At 41.6% G+C, this 25,720-nt stretch overlaps 2 protein-coding genes across 3 annotated transcripts; one reads left to right on the top strand and one right to left on the bottom strand.

The window, feature by feature from the left end:
* The first annotated feature begins 1,857 nt into the window (after window positions 1–1,857).
* LOC129843078 (zinc finger protein with KRAB and SCAN domains 7-like) lies at window positions 1,858–10,966 on the top strand. Its single transcript, XM_055911834.1, has 4 exons — window positions 1,858–2,361; window positions 2,799–2,896; window positions 3,033–3,210; window positions 8,176–10,966. The coding sequence occupies exons 1-4, from the start codon at window positions 2,139–2,141 to the stop codon at window positions 8,724–8,726; spliced, it is 1,050 nt and encodes a 349-aa protein (XP_055767809.1). The 5' UTR covers window positions 1,858–2,138; the 3' UTR covers window positions 8,727–10,966.
* Window positions 10,967–15,015: 4,049 nt separating this feature from the next.
* On the bottom strand, window positions 15,016–21,202 carry LOC129843074 (piggyBac transposable element-derived protein 4-like). Of its 2 annotated transcripts, XM_055911828.1 has the most exons (4): window positions 20,749–21,202; window positions 20,655–20,715; window positions 19,020–19,134; window positions 15,016–18,235 (listed from the first exon to the last, which is right to left on the bottom strand). In XM_055911828.1, exons 1-4 carry the CDS (start codon window positions 20,908–20,910, stop codon window positions 16,549–16,551), a joined length of 2,025 nt encoding a protein of 674 aa, XP_055767803.1. In that variant the 5' UTR covers window positions 20,911–21,202; the 3' UTR covers window positions 15,016–16,548. The 2 variants fall into 2 exon arrangements, with proteins under 2 accessions (XP_055767803.1, XP_055767802.1); XM_055911827.1 differs by having other exon boundaries at window positions 20,655–21,202.
* Between the last annotated feature and the right edge of the window lie 4,518 nt (window positions 21,203–25,720).

Here is a 25,720-nt window from a genome sequence, read left to right as displayed (position 1 = left end):
AGGACTACCTGGCATGATGACTCCTTGCTGTCCCCAGTCCAGCTGGCCGTGCTGCTGCTCCAGTTTCAACTGTTCTGCCTGCGGCTATGGAACCCTGACCTGTTCACCGGAGGTGCTACCTGTCCCAGACCTGCTGTTTTCAACTCTCTAGAGACAAACGTTTCTTAAACAGAAAAAAAACAGGATAAACATACCTGAATTTGTCAAATAAAATCAAACTTTATTTGTCAAATGCGCCGAATACAACAAATGTAGAACTTACAGTGAATTGCTTACTTACAAGCCCTTAACTAACAGTACGGCTCAAGAAGAGTTAAGAAAATGAGCAAATGACCAAAAGTAAAAAATAATAAAAAGTAACACAATAAAATAACAATAACAAGGCTATATACAGGGGATACTGGTACCGAGTCAATGTGCGGGGGTACAGGTTAGTCGAGGTCATTTGTACATGTAGGTCGGGGTGAATTGACATTTCATAGATAATAAACACCAAGTAGCAGCAGTGTACAAAACAAATGAAGGGTCAATGTAAATAGTCCGGGTGGCCATTGATTAATTGTTCAGCAGTCTTATGGCTTGGGGGTAGAAGCTGTTAAGGAGCCTTTTGGTTCTAGACTTGGTGCTCCTGTACCGCTTGACGTGCGGGAGCAGAGAAAACAGTCTATGACTTGGGTGACTGACAATTTTTGGGTCTTTCTTTATATAGGTCCTGGATGGCATGAAGCTTGGCCCCAGTGATGTTCACTACCCTCTGTAGTGCATTACGGTCAGATGCCGAGCAGTTGCCATACCATGCGGTGATGCAACCGGTCAGGATGCTCTCGATGGTGCAGCTGTAGAACTTTTTGAGGATCTGCGGACCCATGCCAAATCTTTTCAGTCTCCCGAGGTGGAAAACTTGTTGTCGTGCCCTCTTCACGACTGTCTCGGTGTGTTTGGACCATGATAATTAGTTGGTGATGTCTTCACGACTGTCTTGGTGTGTTTGGACAATGATAATTAGTTGGTGATGTCTTCACGACTGTCTTGGTGTGTTTGGACCATGATAATTAGTTGGTGATGTCTTCACGACTGTCTTGGTGTGTTTGGACCATGATAATTAGTTGGTGATGTCTTCACGACTGTCTGTCCATGTGTCACTGTCTGTCACCTAAAAAACGTATCTCCACCTGTGTGACCCTACATTCTAAACTTTCATTCATAGGCAGGTTGTAGCAGCCTCATGATGGGTATAGGGAAAATTCTAGTATCATGTATTAGCCTAAACCTATTGCTGTTACATTGAACAGGGTGAATGGAATATGAATGACAGTTATCCAATATGCTGTAATAGAATTAAGGCCATGCTCATGAAAAAAAAAATCGTTCTGCCTCATCTTAAACACCACTGTTTGGGTGGTGGATGATTCTTGGTACACATGGGAAACCGTTGAGCTGGAAAACCCCAGCAGCGTTGCAGTTCTTGACACAAACCGGCGCCTGGGACCTACTACCATACCCTGTTCAAAGGCTCTTAACAATTTTATCTTCCCCATTCACCCTCTGAATGGCACACATACACAATCCATGTCTCATTTGTCTCAAGGCCTAAAATGCCTTACAGGATGATTTGTGTCTTAAAGAGCGTAGCTTAAAGGAAATAGTACCGTCACATCTAGATAAAAACTAATGTGAAAAATTAATAGAAGTATGTATTCATCATTTACAATATCTCAGCTTATTGTTAAATTATTATGATGTTTTTTTCCAATACAGAAAGTGTAGTAACTATTGTTTCCAAACTGCGTTACCAACTCCAGCCAGCAGATGGCGATATGCATCTTTCAGGTGATGCTTCTTGCGTGACGTGTAATTTACTGAACGGGACACTTCTTCAGGAACAACAACGCGGCTACTCTTTCAACCGCCTCGGTAGCTTGCTAGCCAACATAAAACTGAAAGATTGACGCTTTAGACCATGTTAATGTACATTAGCTAATCACAGTGTTGTAAACGCAGTTCTGTTGACGTATCAAGTTCTGTTGACGTATCAACTGGTTAACTTTAACCTAATTTGCTTGTTCAATTTGCAAAGTTGTTAAACATTGATACTGAGCCTAGCGTTAGGCTAGTCGCTAATTCTAACATCCCAGACCATGAGCTCACTAAACTACTCATCCCCTGTTAAAGAAGAAGAGGTCTGCTGTATGCAGAAAGAAGCTCTGAGGCTGAACATTGTCGTGAAAGAAGAAGAGGATGTTATAGAGGAAACAGAGGAAGAACCTTTCAGAGAGGAAGAGGATGCTATCTCAATAAAGGTGAAGGAGGAAGACGTCTTGGGAGTGAAAGAGGAGGAGACAGAATATCAGATTAACACCAGTGAGTACTGTCTTAAAAACCGAGTCACACACTATGCCGTTGTTGAACTAATGTGGGGGGTTTTAAGGGCCATTCTACTGAACTTCTTCACTTGAATATGTTGTTCAGTACTGTAGGAATTGTTAAAGGGGCCATCTGCCTTTGTTAGTTTCAATCTGCCATTGGTACATATATTTTGGGGACTTTTAAATTAGATTTATTAAATTATCCATGTAATTTATCCATGTAACTAGTATAACAGGCTTTTAAAATGCAATGTTGGAGTATAATTTATACTTAAAATATCAAAGGGATGCAAAAGGCACCCATTTAGTGGAACGACCCTTTAACATTTGCATTTTAGGCTGTTTAGAGAGATTAATGCCTCTTGTAAGACCCTATGATTGTAATAGACGGTCGTAAGTTTTACCATCTGTTTGATGTTCTCATTCACACAGGAGAGAGACATGACTATCGTGGATCCTCTGGGGAGCCTCAACAACATCCTGATGCTGACGAGTCAGAGAAGAGTCTCTCCAGATCAGAACACCAGATGGTAGAGCTTGGTCTGGTCTAACATACAGCTTGCTCTATCAGGGTCTGTGCTGGGTTTCTGTAAAGCACTTCATGACAGCGGTGACATAAGCATCCATTATGATATGTGTCTGTGTCCCCTCCTTTATGGTTACCAGGACAACGCTAGCCCTTCCTCCCTCCCGGAGTCCCCGCGTCGTGCCTCTCCCGGTAGCGCCTCACTGCTGGGTATGAAGAGGTTGTCTGTGCTGCTGGTGGACTGCAGGAAAACAACGGGGCTGAGTGGAACTGTGAGAGGAGGAGAAGAGAAGAAAGGATCAGATTTGACACATCAAAGTAAGTGCTGTAGTTTAGTTTGAACAAATACAATAGATCTGCCCACTGGTATCTGTTACCAGGACAACCAGCAGAGTTCTGTTAGTTGACAGGAAGATAGACTGTTATCTGTTACCAGGACAACCAGCAGAGTTCTGTTAGTTGACAGGAAGATAGACTGGTGGATATGGATGTTATATATAACACTGAAAAAGGATTTTGCCAATGAAGAGAGAAACCAATAGACCATATAAGACCTTGATGAAAGTTAGCTTTAGAGAGAAAGTTTCAAGATGATCTGATGTAAGGTGCTTGTTTTACAAAACCTTTTCCTAAAAACATTATGGATGTTACATTGTCTGTCCCAGTCAACCCCCCTATCTTTACAAGACTTTAGAACACACAAACTAAACTCCAGACACTTCAATGTGGTCTGTATTGCTTCATTAACGTTGAAAAGTTTAACTATGTCTCATTGGTTAGAAGACATTAGTTTGTGTATTATTCCAATAACCAACCTGGAAAGGTAGTGTATCAATTTAATGTATGTATTAAATTGAATGAGACAATGATATCCAATCAGTTGAGACTGGATTGATATCCTACAGCGTAACCTGAATTATTTCATGAAAAATGACTGGCGATTCTTCGCCAGAGGTTACTGATAGCGCAAGCTGAGATCTCACATGATTCCCACCCGGGGCGGAAATTCACTATGAACAAAGGGGAAAACAAAAATGGCTGCTCCCCTTTCTTAGCTTAGCATCTGGCGCAATGCTTAGCTTTCCTTGCGCGGGGTTTCCACTTCGCGGCGCAAGGGAAGTTACCCCCAACAAGGGAACGTGTTTACTAGGTGACGTCTCACGTTCAACCCTTAAACTCTTCACGTTACCAAATGCGAGAGGTAGAAAGATAATGGCTTCGGTCAAAAAAATATATTTACTCAAATTTCCGTAATGGCTGGCTCATATGTCCTTTGCTCTAGGAATTGCTTATGACCGAGTCAGATCACTCCTGAGAGCGACCTACTAGTTGGGCCACTAGTATTATTCTCAGAATGCCTGCATCCGCTGGTACATATGCCCTAGCTCGTAGCATTCAGTAGACCCTCCGACACACTGGCTTTCGTCAGATGTACCACAGGTGTGGTTCTCTCCCGACCAGTATCTGGGTGAAATGGAACGACACACACACGCTTCTCCCACACCAGTCCTGCCTATAGCTATTAATGGTATATGTATCTTGCTACACAATTGGTATGGAATTAACCCAAAAGCTATTAATCTTACAGCTACCCCCCCCCCTCCCCTTCAATTTCCGCCTGAAGACATACCCAAATCTAACTGCCTCTAGCTCAGGCCCAGGAGCAAGGATATGCATATTCTTGGTACCATTTGAAAGAAAACACTCTGAAGTTTGTGTAAATGTGAATTGAATGTAGGAGAATATAACACAATAGATCTGGTTTAGATAATACAATGAAAAAACAATACGTTTTTTCTTTTTAATTGTTGTATCATCATCTTTAAAATAAACAAGATAAAACAAACATTCAGATATGAATATGGGGACAATTTCAGTGGAAAACATAAGGCAACAGTACTTGTGCAAAGTTTCAGAATGATAACTTCCAAAATGAGTGTGCTACATGACATTTAACATGAAGTCACCCAGGTGTCCCACACATGTAGCCCAAATGTACCCAAGTGGCCAAATTGGTGAAGGTATACATTTTGAAACAAATAACTATATACAAAATACCAAAATGGTATTCTAACACACCCCCCCAAAAAATGGAGAGGGAAAAAATATATATACATTTACAAAATAACACAGGTAACTATTTACACACTTTCAATATTTGGAAGACCCTCAGTCCTCTATCAAATCAAATCTGTTTATATAGCCCTCAAGAGTAAATATGAACAGTTTACCTCTAGATGGCCCGGGAGGTGTGGAGCCAGAGACAGCAGGGGTACAGCTGGATGAACCAGCTTCAGAGGGGGATGGACACACGTTGGGGGTGGACACGTTGGCGGCAGACACACGCATCTCGACCATGCTCCCTCTAATCCATAATATGTAGACTGAGTTGAGGAAGCATGCGCTGGAGGAAGTATAGCCAATGTGTACTTTAAACATTTCATTACATTTTTATATATTGCAAATAAAATGTAAAAACAATCACAAATAATATTTTATATTATTCATTTCAAACAACGGCATTAGCATGAGAAGAACTTACCAGTCCAAAACAATGTCCTCTCCGTTCAAAAAATATGCTTCCATTTGAGTCATGGTCGCTAACTGAGTCGTCTTCCAAAAGCATATGTTTCACTTTCACGATCAATTTCCTCTATAATTTTGTGTACATTCGTATATCTAGTCTTAGATTTAGCTTTCCCTGATTTTTTCGCCATGATTTTCGATATATAAACATCTGAAGATGCTTGTTAGCAAAACAGTGCTGTGCATAATGAGTTTGGCTACTTCCAGTATGAAACTTCAATGGCGAATGACAATATTTACGCCGGAGTTTACTACATGGGTTGGTCTTCCAAAACACAAACATTAGATATTGCCGTTTACCTCTGCTCATTGGCTATCTACCCAGCTAGATTTCAAGACGATCGGTGGTCATTGGGTTAAAATACAGTCAATCAACGAGACAGTGGTCATATAATTGGTGCACAATGAGGTCGTTACTTGTTGTCTTCCAATCGTTTTTTTCGGGTCAACACGTCCCGCGAAATGACCCATCAAGTTTGGTTGCGTTACAAACAAACAGTTGATTGCAAGGAAACCAAACATGACTGGATAAAGTCAGGTTTAGTCTGTGTATTTACGTCGAATGTTTAGTCGAAAATTGAATGACACGAAATTCAACGAGATAAGCGTTCACAAAATGTTTCGTGTTAGGCTATAAAAATGGATTTAACTGAACAAAAGACCATTCATTGTGTAACAATGAGCCTTGGGATTGCAAACAGAGCAAGATCTTCAAAGGTAAACTATTTATTTCATTGCTATCTGTGATTTTGTTACGCCTGTGCTGGTTGAAAAAGTAGTTTGGTATGGGGCTCTGTGCTCAGATAATCACATCGTATTCTTTCGCAGTAAATCCTTTTTTAAATCTGACAACGCAGTTGGATTATCAAGATTCTAGGCTTTTGAAGCCTGTGAGACACTTGTATTTTCAGGAATGTTTAATATGACTATTTGTGGCGATCACCGTATGTTGTCGAATTCAAACCCGCATCCGGTATCCGTAGATAAGAGAAGTTAATGGTATATATGTATCTTGCTACACAATTGGTATGGAATTAACCAAAAGTGCAGCCATAGTTTTATCTTCGATGCCTCCCACGGGGTGCCAATATGTCGTGACGTTGTATTAGTTAATGTGACGACTGCTGCTCATCGAATGATTAACGGTTTATAATTGCGTGATTAAATTAATCAGACAATTATTAACTCATTAACCTGGGCACCATGGGAAAATTAGTTTTATGGAGTTTCTATTTCCCAAATTACCTCAAAGAATATCAGAATATCGATTTGACAACAGTCGCTAATTAATCAATTTCCTCTACAGTCTCATTGTGAACGTCGCATAATCCGGGAATCTGCACAAACCCGAGTCCCACCAATGAGTTCGTACCACACCAATTTTAGTTGATTATTTATTTACTAGAAAGCTAAAATGATAATAGAAGATACGCATAAACAAAACACAGTCTAGGCTGTTGATTAGAACTTAGTACAACAGGCCAACACACTCTGACGCGTGTTACCCAAAATGGGGATTTAAAAGAGAGAAAAGGAGAAAGTACACGAGAGAAATATACATTTGGGTGCATTTGTCAGCTATGCTTATTTGAACCCTGACCTTGCCCCGAACTGCCGCTCTTATGGGTCAGAATATAATGATGTAATTACGTGTTGAAGGTCTCCGCTGTGGGTCTCTCCGCGTGGGCCGTTTAGGCTTCAAGAAATGATGCAATTCTTTGGTGCAACTCTTTGGTTGTCCTCATGATGTCAGTGTCCTTTTTGCTTAGTGGTCTGATTCCTCACCCTTGTTCTGAAAGGGTTCTTCTGAGGACAGCCAGCCCTGTAGCTCAGGGCTCACAGCGTAGGAATGAAAACAGTGTAGATACCACGATTCGATGGTGGGTGGAGACCGGGTGGTCCGGCTTGAATTCACCCGCTTAGACGCAGCTATTCATCCATAGCATGAGAAGAAAAGGATTCCTTTGTCTTCAACCTCGTGTTGTGTTTTGGGTTCGTTGACTACTCAGACCTTTGCTGCAGCTCGGGTCACTTAGTCTGATATGTTAATTCTTAACTCGCATGTCTTATACACTCGGGTCAGATGTGGGCGTAACCGCCTTTAGGGCAATTCTCTGGGCGTACCAAGTTATGAGGCAAGGTCTAGATTTTACTCAAATCCAATTTTAGACAACTAACTTCACATTTCATCTTTACCAAAACATTCTCTTTGATTTGAACATTTTCCACACAACGTACAATGTATGAACATCAAGCATATACTAGGATATACTAGGAAAACTCTTAAAGTTACAATGTTTTCATAATGACGTCGTCCTTTAACCTTTAATAACAAAACAAAAATGACATTAATTTTCATATTCCATCTATCGTCATTACCACCATTGTGGCTGACGGAAACCATTGTTCCAAAGTCCATTTATTCCATGTTTAATGTTCTGAGGCCGGTTCTCCATAGTGAGAGGACAAAAGATTATTTATTATTAAATTAAATTATTTTCAAAAGAATTTTGTCTGTTGCCTAAGATTTATAATGGGCGTGAGGGGTCAAAAACCCCCCACATCTTCATACCCCTAGATCTCTCCTAAGTTGGGGGTGAGAGATAATCGGTATGGTCATGACACCTCATACAAGGCAGCATTATCATGAAGAGGTTTCATTCAGGTCTCTCTTTAATTAAACACTGTCTTTGGCAGGAGGAAAACCAAACTTCGAGGAACCAAAGGTGTCCAAACCAGCAAGACGACACCTCTGCTCCCAATGTGGAAAGAGTTTTAACCAGTTAGGAAGCCTGAAAGCTCATGAGCGAATACACACAGGGGAGTTGCCTTACCACTGCTCCCAGTGTGGAACTAGGTTTACCAAATTAGGAAGCCTGAAAAGACATGAGAGGATACACACAGGAGCGAAGCCACACCATTGCGCCCAGTGTGGAAAGAGTTTTAACAAGTTAGGAAACATGAAATCTCATGAGCGAATACACACAGGGGAGAAGCCTTACCACTGCTCCCATTGTGGAAAGAGTTTTAGAGAGTCAGGAAACCTGAACGCTCATAAGCGAATACACACAGGGGAAAAGCCTTACCGCTGCTCCCACTGCGGAAAGCGTTTTAACCATTCAGGAAAGCTGAAAGAACACATGAGACTGCACACAGGGGAGAACCCTTGCAAATGCTCAGACTGTGGGAAGACATATTACTCATCACGGTCACTTAAACGTCATGTGAGAATCCACACGGGAGAATAATTACTTCTCCTCGTGTGTAAACTCATGTTTCACATCACATTGACTTAAAATTCATCAGAGAACATACACAGTGCTCCAATTGTCTTATATTGTTGACTGAGAATGTGTTTACTTGTTTATACCATATGAAATGGAATTGTACAAAGTAGTCTTAAACATATATTTGTATGTTTTTACGAGAAAACAGTTTGAATATAGAGTAGATCAGATTCCATGTGTTTAAATGGTCCTTTTTTAAACTCTGACTGTGTGTGTGTTTATCTGGGTGTGTCATTCCTCCAGCACTACAGATAGTACAGTGATATTTGGATGTGATGCATTTGATCCATTGTTTACATTTGCATTGTTGGCCCACGGATGATTTAATGAAATTGAAATGATCACAGACTCTGTAATAGAAAATGGTAATTGTAAACTCAGCAAAAAAAGAAAGTCCTCTCACTGTCAACTGCGTTTATTTTCAATAAACTTAACATGTGTAAATATTTGTATGAACCTAAGATTCAACAAATGAGACAAAATGAACAAGTTCCACAGACTTGTGACTAACAGAAATGTGTCCCTGAACAAAGGGGGGGTCAAATTCAAAAGTAGCATTCAGTATCTGGTGTGGCCACCAGCTGCATTAAGTACTGCTGTGCATCTCCTCATGAACTTCACCAGATTTGACAGTTCTTGCTGTGAGATGTTACCCCACTCTTCCACCAAGGCACCTGCAAGTTCCTGGACATTTCTGGGGGGAATGGCCCTAGCCCTCACCCTTCGATCCAACAGGTCCCAGACGTGCTCAATGCGATTGAGATCCGGGCTCTTCGCTGGCCATGGCAGAACACTGACATTCCTGTCTTGCAGGAAATCACGCACAGAAGGAGCAGTATGGCTGGTGGCATTGTCATGCTGGAGGGTCATGTCAGGATGAGCCTGCAGGAAGGGTACCACATGAGGGAGGAGGATGTCTTCCCTGTAACGCACAGCGTTGAGATTGCCTGCAATGACAACAAGCTCAGTTTGATGATGCTGTGACACACCGCCCCAGACCATGATGGACATTCCACCACCAAATCGATCCCGCTCCAGAGTACAGGCCTCGGTGTAACGCTCATCCCTTCGACGATGAACGCGAATCCGACCATCACTCCTGGTGAGACAAAATTGCGACTCGTCAGTGAGAGCACTTTTTGCCAGTCCTGTCTGATCCAGTGATGATGGGTTTATGCCCGTAGGCGACATTGTTGATGTCTGGTGAGGACCTGCCTTACAACAAGCCCTCAGTCCAGCCTCTCTCAGCCTATTCCGGACAGTCTGAGCGCTGATAGAGGGATTGTACATTTCTGGTGTAACTCGGGCAATTGTTGTTGCCATCCTGTACCTGTCTCGCAGGTGTGATGTCCGGATGTACCGATCCGGTGCAGGTGTTGTTACACGTGGTCTGCCACTGCGAAGACGATCAGCTGTCCGTCCTGTCTCCCTGTAGCGCTGTCTTAAGCATCTCACAGTACGGACATTGCAATTTATTTCCCTGGCCACATCTGCAGTCCACATGCCTCCTTGCAGCATGCCTAAGGCACGTTCACGCAGATGAGCAGGGACCCTGGGCATCTTTCTTTTGGTGTTTTTCAGAGTCAGTAGAAAGGCCTCTTTAGTGTCCTAAGTTTTCATAACTGTGACCTTAATTGCCTACCGTCTATAAGATTCTAGTTGCTTAACGACCGTTCCACAGGTGCATGTTCATTAATTGTTTATGGTTCATTGAACAAGCATGGGAAACAGTGTTGAAACCCATTACAACAAAGATCTGTGAAGCTATTTGGATTTTTACGAATAATCTTTGAAAGACAGGGTCCTGAAAAAGATCTGTCCATTTTTTTCTGTGGAAGAAAAAGGGACGTTTCTTTTCTTGCTGAGTTTGTGTTTGTCATTGCAAAGATCTTATTATTAAAGATGTAATTTAACTTACTGGTGTGTGAACTTTGTTTCTCCTCATTTGGTAATACAGCAATTAACCACCACAGGCTAACCTTGTGAAACTGACCTATTATAATCTCCTGTTCCTGGGAGTATCATCCTGCGTTGCAAACCAGCTGCACCTGCGTCCTTGTATGAATAAAGTCCCTCCCAGGAACAGGCAACTATAAAGATATGTGCTCATCACCCACTGCTTCAGGAATTCAGACTGTCTACACTGCGCTGTGTAACTCTGTTATTCTCTCTGAGCTCAGAAATAAAGAATCTTGGTTTGACTTGGACTCCAGCAGATCCTTATTTTATAATATCCACCACAACTCTCCCACAGATTGCTGTTTCATCATTGTCTCAATGAAGAGTTCCTCGTTCCACTTTCCTGGGGTTATTTACAAGCCTCCCACTGGTTGAATAAACGTTGTTTCCACGTCATTTCAACAAAACACCTTTTGTTTCATGGACTTGCAACCTAAATCCAATGACTGGTGACATTTTGTGTTGATTTCATGTAGAATTCACTTTAGTTGACGAACCAAAGAGATGTAAATAGAAACTAGATGTTGAACTGACGTCTGTGCCCAGTGGGCTGGTTTGAATAAGTAGCAGGTGTTGGATCAAAATCCACCTTAGTAGCTAAGTTTCCATGTAATTTGCAACAGATTTTCATGTGAATATTCTAAAATCTGCATTAAACAATATATGCATTTTTCCACAAGAAATGTTTCTATCAGACAGACTTATTGCTAATCAAAGGCTTTACGAGACAAAAAAATACTTTTGCTGTTGAATTCCCATGTGCCGAATGAAAAAATACAAGTTAAATAGGTTTCCATCACATTTTCAACTCTCCTGATGGTTTTAAAAACTTGTGTAAAATAGAAAACGTGCTCTTGTCCCGTGCACTGTAGCCTGCAGCTCACATATACAGTGATGGTAGGCTACCTACATGATGAGATTATTATGGATGAGAGAGATATTATTTTATTTGTCAAATGGCAGCCAAGCATCGATCATCATGTCACCAGAATAAGACCATCAAAATGTATTGGAAAGGAGCATGAAGCTCATCACATGCAGTTTCACCACCCCGTGAAGTTCATAACTTATTTATTCTGTAGCCTAATAAACTACATGGGTTCCCAAGTTGTAGAGGGAGGACCACACAACATATCATCGCGTGACTCCAAGTTAACTGAGATGTGATGGTTATTAAATAAATATTTTCTCATGGAGGAGTTTCCACCATTTCTCGCTCATAAATGTTTACTGACACAAAATGATCCCACCATGTAAAACAAACAAACAAATTGTCTATCTGCATTAATAGAATTGTACAGGCATATCCTGTTTCTGTCAGCCTGGTCATTACTTTTGAAATGGTTGGATCAATATCCACCTTCATGATATGGATGAAGCCTGATTTGGAATGTCTGAGTAGTTCTATCTGATGTCATAATACATCCATCTGATAATTAAGTGATATTTGGAATGTCTGAGTAGTTCTATATGATGTCATAATACACCCCTCTGATAATCAAGTGATATTTGGAATGTCTGAGTAGTTCTATATGATGTCATAATACACCCCTCTGATAGTGATACATTTGCTCCATTGTTTCCATGTCAGTTTGTTTCCCACTGATGATTTATATCTGACAGAGGGGCTTTAAAGGAATAGTATGGTGACATCTTAGCGGGGCTTTAAATAAATAGGATTATTCATTAATTTAAGACTCCTATACCAACAATACACTTATTTCTAAATGGTCACGCCTTGCTTTGGTCATGTGTTCTCTTATGGGTCAATCATTTTAATTAGAATATAGCAATTACGGTGTCTCCTCAATCACTTCCAGTGCCTTTGGAAAGTATTCAGATTGGGGACATTGCCTTGTGTCGGGTGCCATCTTTCAGATGGGACGTTAAACGGGTGTCATGACTCTCTGTGGTCACTAAAGATCCCATTGCACTTAACACCCCTACTCTTATGATAACTCTGGTGTCCTGGATTAATTCCCATCTGGCCCTCATACCATCATGGTCACCTAATCATCCCCAGTTTACAATTTGGCTCATGCATTCTCCCTCCTCTCCCCTGTAACTATTCCCCAGGTTGTTGCTGTAAATGAGAATGTGTTCTCAGTTGACTTACCTTGTTAAATAAATAATAACCATGTTTCCAGACAAAGTTTATTCATTAGGATATATACAAATATGATGATGTCATAGTGAATTCATGACATGTGAATGAACAAGCCTTTTCATACTTTATAACATGGCTATATACAATGCCTTCAGAAAGTATTCAGACCCCTTGACTTTTTCCACATTTTGTTACGTTACATCCTTATTCTATTGTGTATTAAATAATTTTCCCCCTCATCAATCTACACACAATATCCCATAATGACAAAACAAAAACAGGTCTTTAGAAATTGTTGCTAATTTATAAAAATAAAAAAAACGGAAAAATAACATTTACATAAGTATTCAGACCCTTTACTCAGTACTTTGTTGAAGCACCTTTGGCAGCGATTACAGCATTGAGTCTTCTTGGGTATGATGCTACAAGCTTGGCACACCTGTATTTGGGGAGTTTCTCCCATTCTTTTCTGCAGATTCTCTCAAGCTTTGTCAGGTTTCAGGTTGGATGGGGAGTGTTGCTGCACAGCTATTTTCAGGTCTCTCCAGAGATGTTAGATCGGGTTCAAGTCCAGGCTCTGGCTCGGCCACTCAAGGACATTCAGAGACTTGACTCGAAGCCACTACTGCATTGTCTTGGCTGTGTGCTTAGGGTTGTTGTCCTGTTGGAAGGTGAACCTTCGCCCTCAGATTGAGGTCCTGAGCGCTCTGGAGCAGGTTTTCATCAAGGATCTCTCTGTACTTTGCTCAGTTCATCTTTCCCTTGATCCTGACTAGTCTCCTAGTCCCTGCTGCTGAAAAACATCCCCACAGCATGACGCTGCCACCACCATGCTTCACCCTAGGGATGGTGACAGGTTTCCTCCAGACGTGACGCTTGGTATTCAGGCCAAAGAGTTCAATCTTGGTTTCATCAGACGAGAGAATCTGGTTTCTCATGGTCTGAAAGTCCTTTTGGTGCCTTTTGGCAAACTCCAAGTGGGCTGTCATGTTCATTTGACTGAGGAGTGGCTTCCGTCAGGCCACTCTACCATAAAGGCTTGATTGGTGGAGAGATGGTTGTCCTTCTGGAAGTTTCTCCCATTTCCACAGAGGAACTCTAGAGCTCTGTCAGAGTGACCATCAGATTCTTGGTCACCTCCCTGACCAAGGCCCATCTCCCCCGACTGCTCAGTTTGGCCGTGCCGCAAGCTCTAGGAAGAGTCTTGGTGGTTCCAAACTTCTTCCATTTTAGAATGATGGAGGCCACTCTGTTCTTGGGGACCTTCAATGCTGCAGAAATGTGTTGGTACCCTTCCCAAGATCTGTGCCTCGACCCAATCCTGTCTCGGAGCTCTACAGACAATTCCTTCTACCTCATGGCTTGGTTTTTACTCTGACAGTCTCATAATAAAGGGTCTGAATACTTACTGTTATGTAAAGAAGGTATATTTTTTATCTTTAATAAATGTTTCTATAAACCTGTTTTTGCTTTGTCATTTAAATGTTTTATATTTAACTAGGCAAGTCAGTTAAGAACAAATTCGTATTTACAATGACGGGCTACCGCTGAACAGTGCCTTGTTCAGGGGCAGAACAACAGATTTTTACCTTGTCAGCTCTGGGATTCGATCCTTTAACCTTTTGGTTACTAGCCCAATGCTTTAACCAATAGGCTACCTGCCGCCCCAAATGATGGGCTATTGTGTGTAGTTTGCTGAATATATAAAACTTTTTTTTAAATCCATATTAAAATAAGGCTGTAACTTAACAAAATGTGGAACAAGTCATGGTGTCTGAATATTTTCCAAAGGCACTGTACAAACATCACATTGAATATTCTCCTCACTTTTGAAAAGCTCCATGAGAAAGAAAGGATTCCCAGATGATCTTTTAGATGTTCTGTCTTCAGGATGTTCTGGGTTGATGTCTGTTGGAGAGGGGAGGGGCGGTTGAGAGAGCTGGGGCCTTTTATTGCCCTGCCTCTGGGAGCCTCTCAGCTTGTGACATGATGAGAGAGAGTGAGAGAGGGCCTACCCTTCCTCTGGGAGCCTCTCAGCTTGTGACATGATGAGAGAGAGTGAGAGAGGACCTACCTGTAAGATATGTGTTATAAATGTACTTCTATTTGAAGAGTTTTGACCATTCGGGGACCTAATCTCAATCACTCATGAAAACATGAAAAAAATATTGTCCACACGAAAGATAGAATTTGGTAATAAAAAGATTTATGACAAGTTATATGCATGAAAATAAATATGTTTAAAAAATGTGACATTTTGGAGAGGTTTTTGCAGACTATATGGGAGGCCTAAGCCTTGTTATGGATACATGTCTATAAAGAATGACTGGTATAAGATATCAGCTCCATTTTTGCGGCACATGTTGACAAGATGTTGGGGAATCACTGGAGGGGAATATTGACCAACTGAGCATCTCAGTGTACAGTTCAATAAACACAATATGCATTTTGTTACATTTCAGTCTTCTGTTATGTATTTAAAGTGTCATATTGGGATGCAAATTCAAATATGAATGCATTTAAACTGTATCTGACATGGTACTGGTGTCTTCTTTTTTAAAGCCCATAACCATGTGTGTGATGTGTAAACAACAAAGGGCCCCCCCCCCCCCCATAAAAAGATCCTGTAACAGAAAGCTGCACAATATGTTGAGTAAAGTATTTTGCTTACCATGACTATATCAAACCCTACTTCATGTGTTTCCACTATCATGTATCCTACCATGACTATATCCAACCCAACTCCATGTGTTACCACTATCATGTATCCTACCATTACTATATCAACCCTACTCCATGTGTTTCCACTATCATGTATCCTACCATGACTATATCTAACCCAACTCAATGTGTTGCCACTATCATGTATCCTACCATGACTATATCAAACCCAGCTCCATGTGTTGCCACTATCATGTATCCTACCATGACTATATCCAACCCAACTCCATGTGTTGCCACTATCATGTATCCTACCATTACTATATCCAACCCTACTCCATGTGTTGCCACTATCATGTATCCTACCATGACTATATCAAACCCTACTCAATGTGTTTCCACTATCATGTATCCTACCATGACTATATCCAACCCTACTCAATGTGTTTCCACTATCATGTATCCTACCATGACTATATCCAACCCTACTCCATGTGTTGCCACTATCATGTATCCTACCATGACTATATCAAACCCAACTCCATGTGTTGCCACTATCATGTATCCTACCATGACTATATCCAACCCTACTCAATGTGTTTCCACTATCATGTATCCTACCATGACTATATCCAACCCTACTCCATGTGTTGCCACTATCATGTATCCTACTTGGCTGAAGCTTTGATCCAGTGGAAGAAGTATTGAGGAGCAGGGAGGTTAAAGGACACAGCTGTTACTCTACACTATCCCTCGATAATCCAGTAATAAGAGAACATTTATACATTATTTAGGGCTCTATAACATCTCTATCTATATATAACATCTCTATCAATTATTATAATAATTTTTTTACCCAATTCCATTTTCTCCGTTTAGGTTTTCCAGGTTTCTGATTTGTCCCTGTTTCTGCTTTTTGCTCTAAATCACACTGTTAATAGAAAACTACTGCAGCATAAATACTGGAGGGGTCAGGAGACACTGTGGCCCCATCCGATGAGACCCCCGGACAGGGCCAAACAGGAAGGATATAACCCCACCCACTTTGCCAAAGCTCTACACAATATTCTGCTGCTGATGCCAGATGCCATAGCAGTCTCTTTCTGATGTAAAGCAGAGGGTCACCGAGCATGTGGTGCAGGTGATGGGGGACTTCATCTTGCAAACAACACAGCAACGCCTCCATGCTGTACCCTTTTGGCCCTTAGGCACATCCATGCCTGCACAAATATATTTGGGCAGATGAACACTTGTAGCAGGAGCAGAAGGGACAGGGCGTGGTGCAGTGGTGCTGTAGCCAGCAAGCTCCTTGATGACCTGCTCTCTGAAGGCTTTCTGTGAGAGGAAGGGCTTTCCACAGCTCTTAGCCATTTCCTTGTGTAGGATGAATGCATTCACCACAGCAATGTCGACGAAATGATAGAAGAAGGTCTTGTACCATTTCATTGTCTTATGCAGAACATTGTAATAGCCTATCAGCGCATCTGATAGGTCCACACCTCCCATGCTCTTGTTGTAGTCCTTTACTGCAGCTGGAATGGGGACATTTTTGGTGGTCCATACCCCGTCCTTGACACGTCTGACCACATGATCCCCATTGAATGACTTGTGGATTGTTGTGCACATCACCACCTCTCTGGTATCCATCCACTTCACAAACAGCAGGCCATCTTCACGGATCCATCGCATGGTCCCCCGCTCAGCCTGCTCAGGCATGTGGTTCACCTTCGTCTTCGGAAAGCCCACCCTGTTGGTACGAATGGTGCCACAAGCCCACACTTCCCGCTTCCTAAGGTCTGTGAACAGGGTAGGGCTTGTGTAGAAGTTATCCACAAACAGTTTGTAGCCCTTCCCTAGCAGTTTAAAATCCAATAACTCCATTACAGAGTCATAGCCAAGTCCCTTACCGGTAGCAAAACTGTTCCTCCCCTCATAGACAAAAAAATTGCATGTGTAGGCACACACAGAATCAGCCAACACAAACAGCTTGTAACCCCACTTGGTTGGTTTGTTTCGCATGTATTGTTTGAGGTCAATTCTGGCCTTTGAGGCTACCATCCTCTCATCAATTGACACGTTCTGGGCTGGCTGAAAGTACGTCTTGCAGGCCTCAACAATACTGGAGTAGAGAGGTTTTATTTTGCACAGTCTATCAAACGTTGCTGTGCCTCTCTTCTTGTCATTCTCTTCATCAACCTTTGGGTCACTGATATGAAGCGCCTGTGAAAGAGCCAGAAACCTTTTGCAGGACATAACAGTCATGGGGAAAGGCAGTTGGTAGAGTGATGACGTTTTCCAGTAGTCCGTCAGGCTTTTCAGCTTCACCAGCCCCATGTAGATGACCAGTGAAAGGTAGCAGAAAAAGTCTGACATGGATATGGGCTTCCATGCTACCTTTTTGCCCGCCTGCTTCTTCTTCCCATACTTATTCGTGTTCGACACGAGCGAATCTACAACGGATTGTGTGAAAAACAACTGAAAAAGCTGAAGGGGGCTGTAAGTTGTGGTCGAGTTCACCTGAGGTCCTGGCTTCCTTTTCGGACGAAAAGTTGGTTGGGGTGGCTCCACATCATCTTCTAGGACAGTGTGCCAACGCCCTTCTGTCCCTTTGTTAGCAGGTGGCACACTTCCCCTCTTCCGCTTCTTTGTCGGTGCCTTCACACCTGTAGATGGCCCAGAGACAGCAGGGGTCCAGCTGGATGAACAAGTTGGAGCTGGGGGCTCCCAGTCGGAATCAGTGCCACTGTGAATGAAAATGTTCAGTTAGAATAGTTTCACATATGAGCCCTGTATCAACAGGTATAATAAACATATACACTGTTCAAAACAATAAAGGGAACACTTAAACAACACAATGTAACTCCAAGTCAATCACACTTCTGTGAAATCAAACTGTCCACTTAGAAAGCAACACTGATTGACAATAAATTTCACATGCTGTTGTGCAAATGGAATAGACAAAAGGTGGAAATTATAGGCAATTAGCAAGACACCCCCAATAAAGGAATGGTTCTGCAGGTGGTGACCACAGACCACTTCTCAGTTCCTATGCTTCCCGTTCTGATGTTTTGGTCACTTTTGAATGCTGGCGGTGCTTTCACTCTAGTGGTAGCATGAGACGGAGTCTACAACCCACACAAGTGGCTCAGGAAGTGCAGCTCATCCAGGAAGGCACATCAATGCGAGCTGTGGCAAAAAGGTTTGCTGTGTCTGTCAGCGTAGAGTCCAGAGCATGGAGGCGGTACCAGGAAACAGGCCACCAGGAGACAGGCCAGTACATCAGGAGACGTGGAGGAGGCCGTAGGAGGGCTACAACCCAGCAGCAGGACCGCTACCTCCGCCTTTGTGCAAGGAGGAGCAATGCCAGAGCCCTGCAAAATGACCTCCAGCAGGCCACAAATGTGCATGTGTCTGCAATATTTTTTTGAGCAGTGTATATATAAATAAATAAAAAAAATAAAAAAAATAAATATGCGACAGTTTAAACAAATGCATTAGCATGAGAAGCAAAAACCTATTTTACTTACTGGTCTAAAAGTGGATCTTTTCCTTCCAAAAACATTTCTTCCGCGCTGGAATCATAACTGTGGCCACTCACAGAGTCCTCATCCATTCCTTCTGTGTCACTCTCCTGGTCAATGTCTGCAATAATATCATCAAAATGTTTATACTTGGACTGAGATTTAGCTTTTCCACTCTTAGTAGCCATGTTTAACTTTTTCAGATTTGAGAAGTTTGTAGAAGAGAAGGAACTGCTGTGAAACGTAAACTACAGTGCGTCCTGTTTCCTTTCACCAGAGAATGAACTCTGTTGTGCACAGCTCTAGCATGATGGCTGTTTGTCCTACAAACGGCATTCACATACTGCTGGAAAGCCCAGCTCATTGGCTATCTAGCTAGGTTTCAAAACGATAGGTGGTCATTGGACCAAGACCCTTTATGGGCTACTTCAGGTGTTGTATAGCCAATACGTAATGTAGAATGATGAAACGAGAGTCTGAGGATTGCACAAAAACCAAACTTGACCGCGTTAAACAACGTTTAGCCAATTAGATTTCATAAAATTGTTTTGTTGCAAGTTGAAAGAGTCGGAATCCTTGCAGAATGCTGTTTCCAACATGGATCGTGTTAGGATATACACTACCGTTCAAAAGTTCGGGGTCACTTAGAAATGTCTTTTTGCCAATTAAAATCACATTAAATTGATCGTAAATACAGTGTAGACATTGTTAATGTTGTAAATGACTATTGTAGCTGGAAATGGCTGATTATTTGTGGATTATATAGGCCCATTATTATCTACAGAGGATCATTATCAGCAACCATCATTCCTGTGTTCCAATGGCACGTTGTGTTAGCTAATCCAAGTTTATCATTTAAAAGGCTAATTGACCACTAGAAAACCCTTTTGCAATTATGTTAGCACAGCTGAAAACTGTTGTTCTGATTAAAGTATATAAATAAAAATGGCCGCCTTTAGACTAGTTGAGTATCTGGAGCATCAGCATTTGTGGGTTCGATTACAAGCTCAAAATGGCAAGAAACAAAGAACTTTCTTCTGAAACTTGTCAGTCTATTCTGGTTCTGAGAAATGAAGGCTATTCCATGCGAGAAATTGCCAAGAAACTGAAGATCTCGTAAAAAGCTGTGTACTACTCCCTTCACACAGCAGCACAAACTGGCGCTAACCAGAATAGAAAAAGGAGTGGGAGGCCCCGGTGCACAACTGAGCAAGAGTACAAGTACATTAGAGTGTCTAGTTTGAGAAACGCCTCACAAGTCCTCAACTTGCAGCTTCATTAAATAGTACCCACAAAACACCCGTCTCAACGTCCACAGTGAAGAGGCGACTCCGGGATGCTGGCCTTCTAGGGGTGCCTTTTGCATCCCTTTGATATAAGTAGACATTATGCTCCAATATTGCATTTTAAAAGCCTGTTGTATTAGATCAGGGGAACTTTAATACAGACCACATGGAGAGTTTAATACATCTAATTGAAAAGTGCCCCAAAATATATGTACCAATGGCAGATTGCCCCTTCAACAACTCCTACAGTACAGAACAACATATTCAAGTGTAGAACTTCAGTAGAATGCCCCTTTAAAAAACACATTAGTTCAAGAACCGCATAGTGTGTGCCCCTGTTTAAGACAGTACTCACTGGTGTTAATCTGATATTCTGTCTCCTCCTCTTTCACTCCCAAGACGTCTTCCTTCTTCACCTCTACTGAGATAGCATCGTCTTCCTTCTTCACCTCTACTGAGATAGCATCGTCTTCCTCTCTGAAAGGTTCTTCCTCTCTTTCCTCTATAACATCCTCTCCTTCTTCCACGACATTGTTCAGTCCCAGAGCTTTTTTCTGCATACAGCAGACCTCCTCTTCTTTAGCAGGGGATGAGTAGTTTAGTGAACTCATGATCAGGGATGTTAGCTAGCTAGCTAGCATTAGCGACTAGCCTAGTGCTAGGCTCAGTATCAATATTTAACAAGTTTGCAAATTGAACAAGCAAATTAGGTTAAAGTTAACTAGTTGATACGTCAACTGAACTGTGTTCACAACACTGAGATTAGCTAATGTACATTAACATGGTCTAAAGCGTCAATCTTTCAGTGTTATGTTGGCTAGCAAGCTACCGAGGTGGTTGAAAGAGTAGCCGTGTTGTTGTTCCTGAAGATGCGCCCTGTCCAGTAAATTATACGTCACGCAAGAAGCATCACATGAAAGACGCAAATCGCCATCTGCTGACTGGAGTGAGTAATGCAGTTTGGAAACAATAGTTACTACACTTTTTTGAATGGGAAAGAACGTCATAATAATTTTACAATAAGGTGATATATTTTCTCTTACGTCTTACAAATAAAACCGTCCTGTACACAGACGTAGAAGCTTAATATGAATATGTAGATGCTGAATAAATACGTATATGAATAGGTAGTGTTTTAATACACATTTGCTCTGTTCATTTTTCACATTAGTTTTTATCTAGATGTGACGGTACTATTCCCTTAAAGCTACGCTCTTTAAGATACAAATCATCCTGTAAACCAGGGGTGGGCAACTCCAGTCCTCGGGGGCCTGATTGGTGTCACACTTTTTCTCCCTCCCTAGCAAACACAGCTGATTAATCAAACTGCATTCTAAACTGAAGATCATGAATTGTTGATTATTGGAGTCAGGTGTGTTAGCTGGGGCAAAACTGTGACACTAATCAGGCCCTCGAGGACTGGAATTTCCCAACCCCGCTGTAAACAATAGAGCAAATGCATCACATTCACATAGCACTTGATTATCTGTAGTGCTTTACACTGAGTCTACAAAACATTAAGAACACCTGCTCCTTCCATGACTTAGACTGATCAGGTGAATCCATGTGAAAGCTATGATCCCAAGTTAAATCCACTTCAATCAGTGTAGATGAAGGGGGGAGACAGGTTAAATGAGGATTTTTAAGCCTTGAGACAAATGAGACATGGATTGTGTATGTGTGCCATTCAGTGGGTGAATTGGCAAGACAGAATATTTAAGTGTCTTTGAACAGGGGATGGTAGTAGGTGCCAGGTGCACCGGTTTGTGTCAAGAACTGCAAAGTTGCTGGGTTTTCCAGCTCAACAGTTTCCCATGTTTACCAAGAATGGTCCACCACCCTAACAGTGGCGGTCAGTGCCATTTAAAATGAGGCAGGACGATTTGTTTTTTCATGAGCATGGCCTTAATTGTATTACACCATATTAGAAGAGTGTCATTCATATTTCACTCACCCTGTTCAATGTAACAGCAATAGGTTTAGGCTTCTACATGATACTAACATTCCCCCTATACCCATCCTGAGGTTGCTACAACCCCACCTATGAATTAAAGTTTACAATGTAGGTGCAGACAGGTCGAGAGCAAATTTGAGGTGACAGACAGTGAAACATGGACAGACAGTGACACATTCAATACCACCTTGCACACTCTTGCCTGCATCTAGCTGAAATACGGTGTAATCATTAGTCCAACAGTTGCAAACAAGAGTTTCTATTGGACAAATTCAGGTATGTTTATCTCCATTTTGTTCCGTTTAAGAAATGTTTTTCAACAACAATCGGAGGAATGTGTGGTCTGTCATGAAGTTTAAGTAGCCTATATTTGATGTGATATATTCCCTTACACACTGGGAGAAGAATGTGTGTTCTCTCATGAACTTTAAGTAACCTATATTTGATGTGATATATTCCTTTCGAGACAGGATTGTGTCACGGATCTGTGGAAGTGGACCAAAGCATTTCTGCAGCATTGCAGGTCCCAAAAAAACACAAGGGCCTCGATCATTCTTAAAAGGAAGTAGTTTGGAACCACCAAAACCCACCAAGACTCTTCGGAGGAGAAGGGCCTTGGTCAGGGAGGTGACTAAGAACCCGATGGTCACTGACAGAGCACCAGAGTTCCTCTGTGGAGATGGGAATACCTTCCCAAAGGACAACCATCTCTGCAGCACTCCACCAATCAGGCCAATCGGGCCAAGGTTCACCTTCCAACAGGACAACAACCCTAAGCACACAGCCAAGACAAAGCTGAAGTGGCTTCGGGACAAGTCTAGGAATGTCCTTGAGTGGCCCAGACAAAGCCCGGACTTGAACCTGATCGAACATCTCTGGAGAGACCTGAAAATAGGTGTGCAGCAATGCTCCCAATCCAACCTGACAGAGCTTGAGAGGATCTGCAGAGAATGAGAGAAACTCCCCAAATACAGGTGTGCCAAGCTTGTAGCGTCATACCCAAGAAGACTCGAGGCTGAAAATTAGGAAAATAATTAGGCTGTATATAGCTTGATTAAACACGTTTCCATTCAAAGTTTTTATGTGAATAAAGTCATAACGTATAAAACTTCTCACGACAGATGTGATGGAAACAGTCTGACACATACAACCACACAGTTACACATGGAGTAAAACAAACATACAGTCAATAATACAGTAGAAAAATAAGTCTATATACAATGTGAGCAAGTGAGGTGAGATAAGGGAGGTGAAGGCAAAACAAAACAAATGCAATAAATATACATTGTAAACAAACGGTATATATTTATATTCCAGACTCTTGACATTAATCGTTCTACTATTTCTATATTTCTAAATCCTTAAAATACATTGTGGGGATTTGCATGTATTGTTTTGTTAGATATTACTGCGCTGTTTCACTACACCTGCGATATCAGAGAAATATGTGTATGAGACCAATAACATTTAATTTGATTTGATCTGTGGTCAGATGTGTGCAGACAACAGATGGTGTTTATGGTGCAGAGGACTGTGGACTCAGTGTAGGACATCCCAGCCACTTGGCAGTGTTAACATAACAACAATACACGGGACGAGACCCGTAATGACAATACACGGGACGAGACCCGTAATGACAATACACGGGACGAGACCCGTTACGACAATACACGGGACGAGACCCGTAATGACAATACACGACGAGACCCGTAACGACAATACACGGGACGAGACCCGTAATGACAATACACGGGACGAGACCCGTAATGACAATACACGGGACGAGACCCGTTACGACAATACACGGGATGAGACCCGTAATGACAATACACGACGAGACCCGTAACGACAATACACGGGACGAGACCCGTAACAACAATACACGGGACCAGACCCGTAACGTCAATACACGGGACGAGACCCGTAAAGACAATACACGGGACGAGACCCGTACTGACAATACACGGGACGAGACCCTTAATGACAATACTTGGGACGAGACCCAAAATGACAATACACGGGACGAGACCCGTAATGACAATACAAAAAAACTAAGTATATGTTGTTTTATAGATTGCACAAAAATAATTAATGATTTAAGTGTATGTAAATTGTATGGTGTATCTGATGTTAAGCTGTCTTTAAAAAAAACATATTTATGAGTTAGTTCATTAAGATGCTGAGTTTGAGTTTTAGGCTGGGTTTCTGTATAGACATGAAGCTGTCTTTAAAAAACCATATTGATGAGTTAGTTAATTAAGACGCTGAGTTGGGGTTTTAGGCTGGGTTTCTGTCTAGACGTTAAGCTGTCTTTTAAAAAACATATTGATGAGTTAGTTCATTAAGATGCTGAGTTTAAAAAGGGTCTTCTATAGAAATAGGTCAGGCCTCTTGCTTAATAGTACAAAGCAGATCATTCAATCGATGTTCTTACTGGTCCTAGACTGTGGTGACATCATCTATATGAATGCAGCTGCCACTTCATTAAAGCCATTAGATGCATTTGACCATAGTGCACTTTGTTTTATTCTGGGTACAGGTTCAGTACACCTCCCTGCATTCTCCATCAGGAAGTAGGCTTGACCCTCTTTGTGGTCACGTAGGTCCATTCATTGCTCTCTTTGCATTTATAAATCTCTTTGACAGTAACTCCCTCTGTAGCTAACATCTACAATAACCATTAGAGGTAAGAGTTGGTGTTATCATACACAGTCTCAGGGATGGCTAGCTCTGGGAATTCCTTTGGTCTGTACAGAGTTAGGTAAATCTGCTCTTAGCACCTTACTTGTGGAATAATCTCCAAACTTCTCTAAACGTTTGTTTTGGTGCCTTTAGGTTAATTCAGACTGCTGATTGAGGACCGGTTACAACTTACTTACAAAACCTTTAAAGGAGTTCATGAAACCATTCAGTCATGGATGTATGTAAACATATTTACCAGGTATTGTTTGTTACAGAAGACTACTGTTGTATATTGAATAGCCATTCATCACTGTTACACCTCCTTGATGTGAGGGTTTTTTATGTCTGTACATAGTGTGAATAGTGGTTTCCAAAAAGTTATTTCTCCCTAAACCAGAATATTAAATGACCTTTATGAACTGTTGTACCACTATTACTTTAGGGTTCTAATCCCCCTCTGTCAACATCCACACTGTGAACACCACATCTGTAACATTCATGAACCTTCACTATCTTCATCCCTAAACTAGCAACAATAACTATTGTCTATTGTTATTCTCAATGACCTTCCTGGCCATATGAAAGTCTTGCTAAATACTGAGAGATGGCCCACCTGTAAGATATTTTGTGCTATAAACGTACTTCTATTTGAAGAGGTTTTTGACCATTCAAGGACCTAATATTTCATTTATATTCTACGTTTAGTTTTTCAAGGTTTCTGATTGTCGCTGTTTTTCTGTTTTTCGCTTCCAAAATCACACTGTTAATAGAAAAACAACAACATT

The sequence above is a fragment of the Salvelinus fontinalis genome, unplaced genomic scaffold (assembly GCF_029448725.1).
Source record: "Salvelinus fontinalis isolate EN_2023a unplaced genomic scaffold, ASM2944872v1 scaffold_0097, whole genome shotgun sequence".
Classification (NCBI taxonomy): Eukaryota; Metazoa; Chordata; class Actinopteri; order Salmoniformes; family Salmonidae; genus Salvelinus; species Salvelinus fontinalis.
Note: the sequence above shows the minus strand (reverse complement) of the source record. Positions and strands in the feature narration are given on the sequence as shown.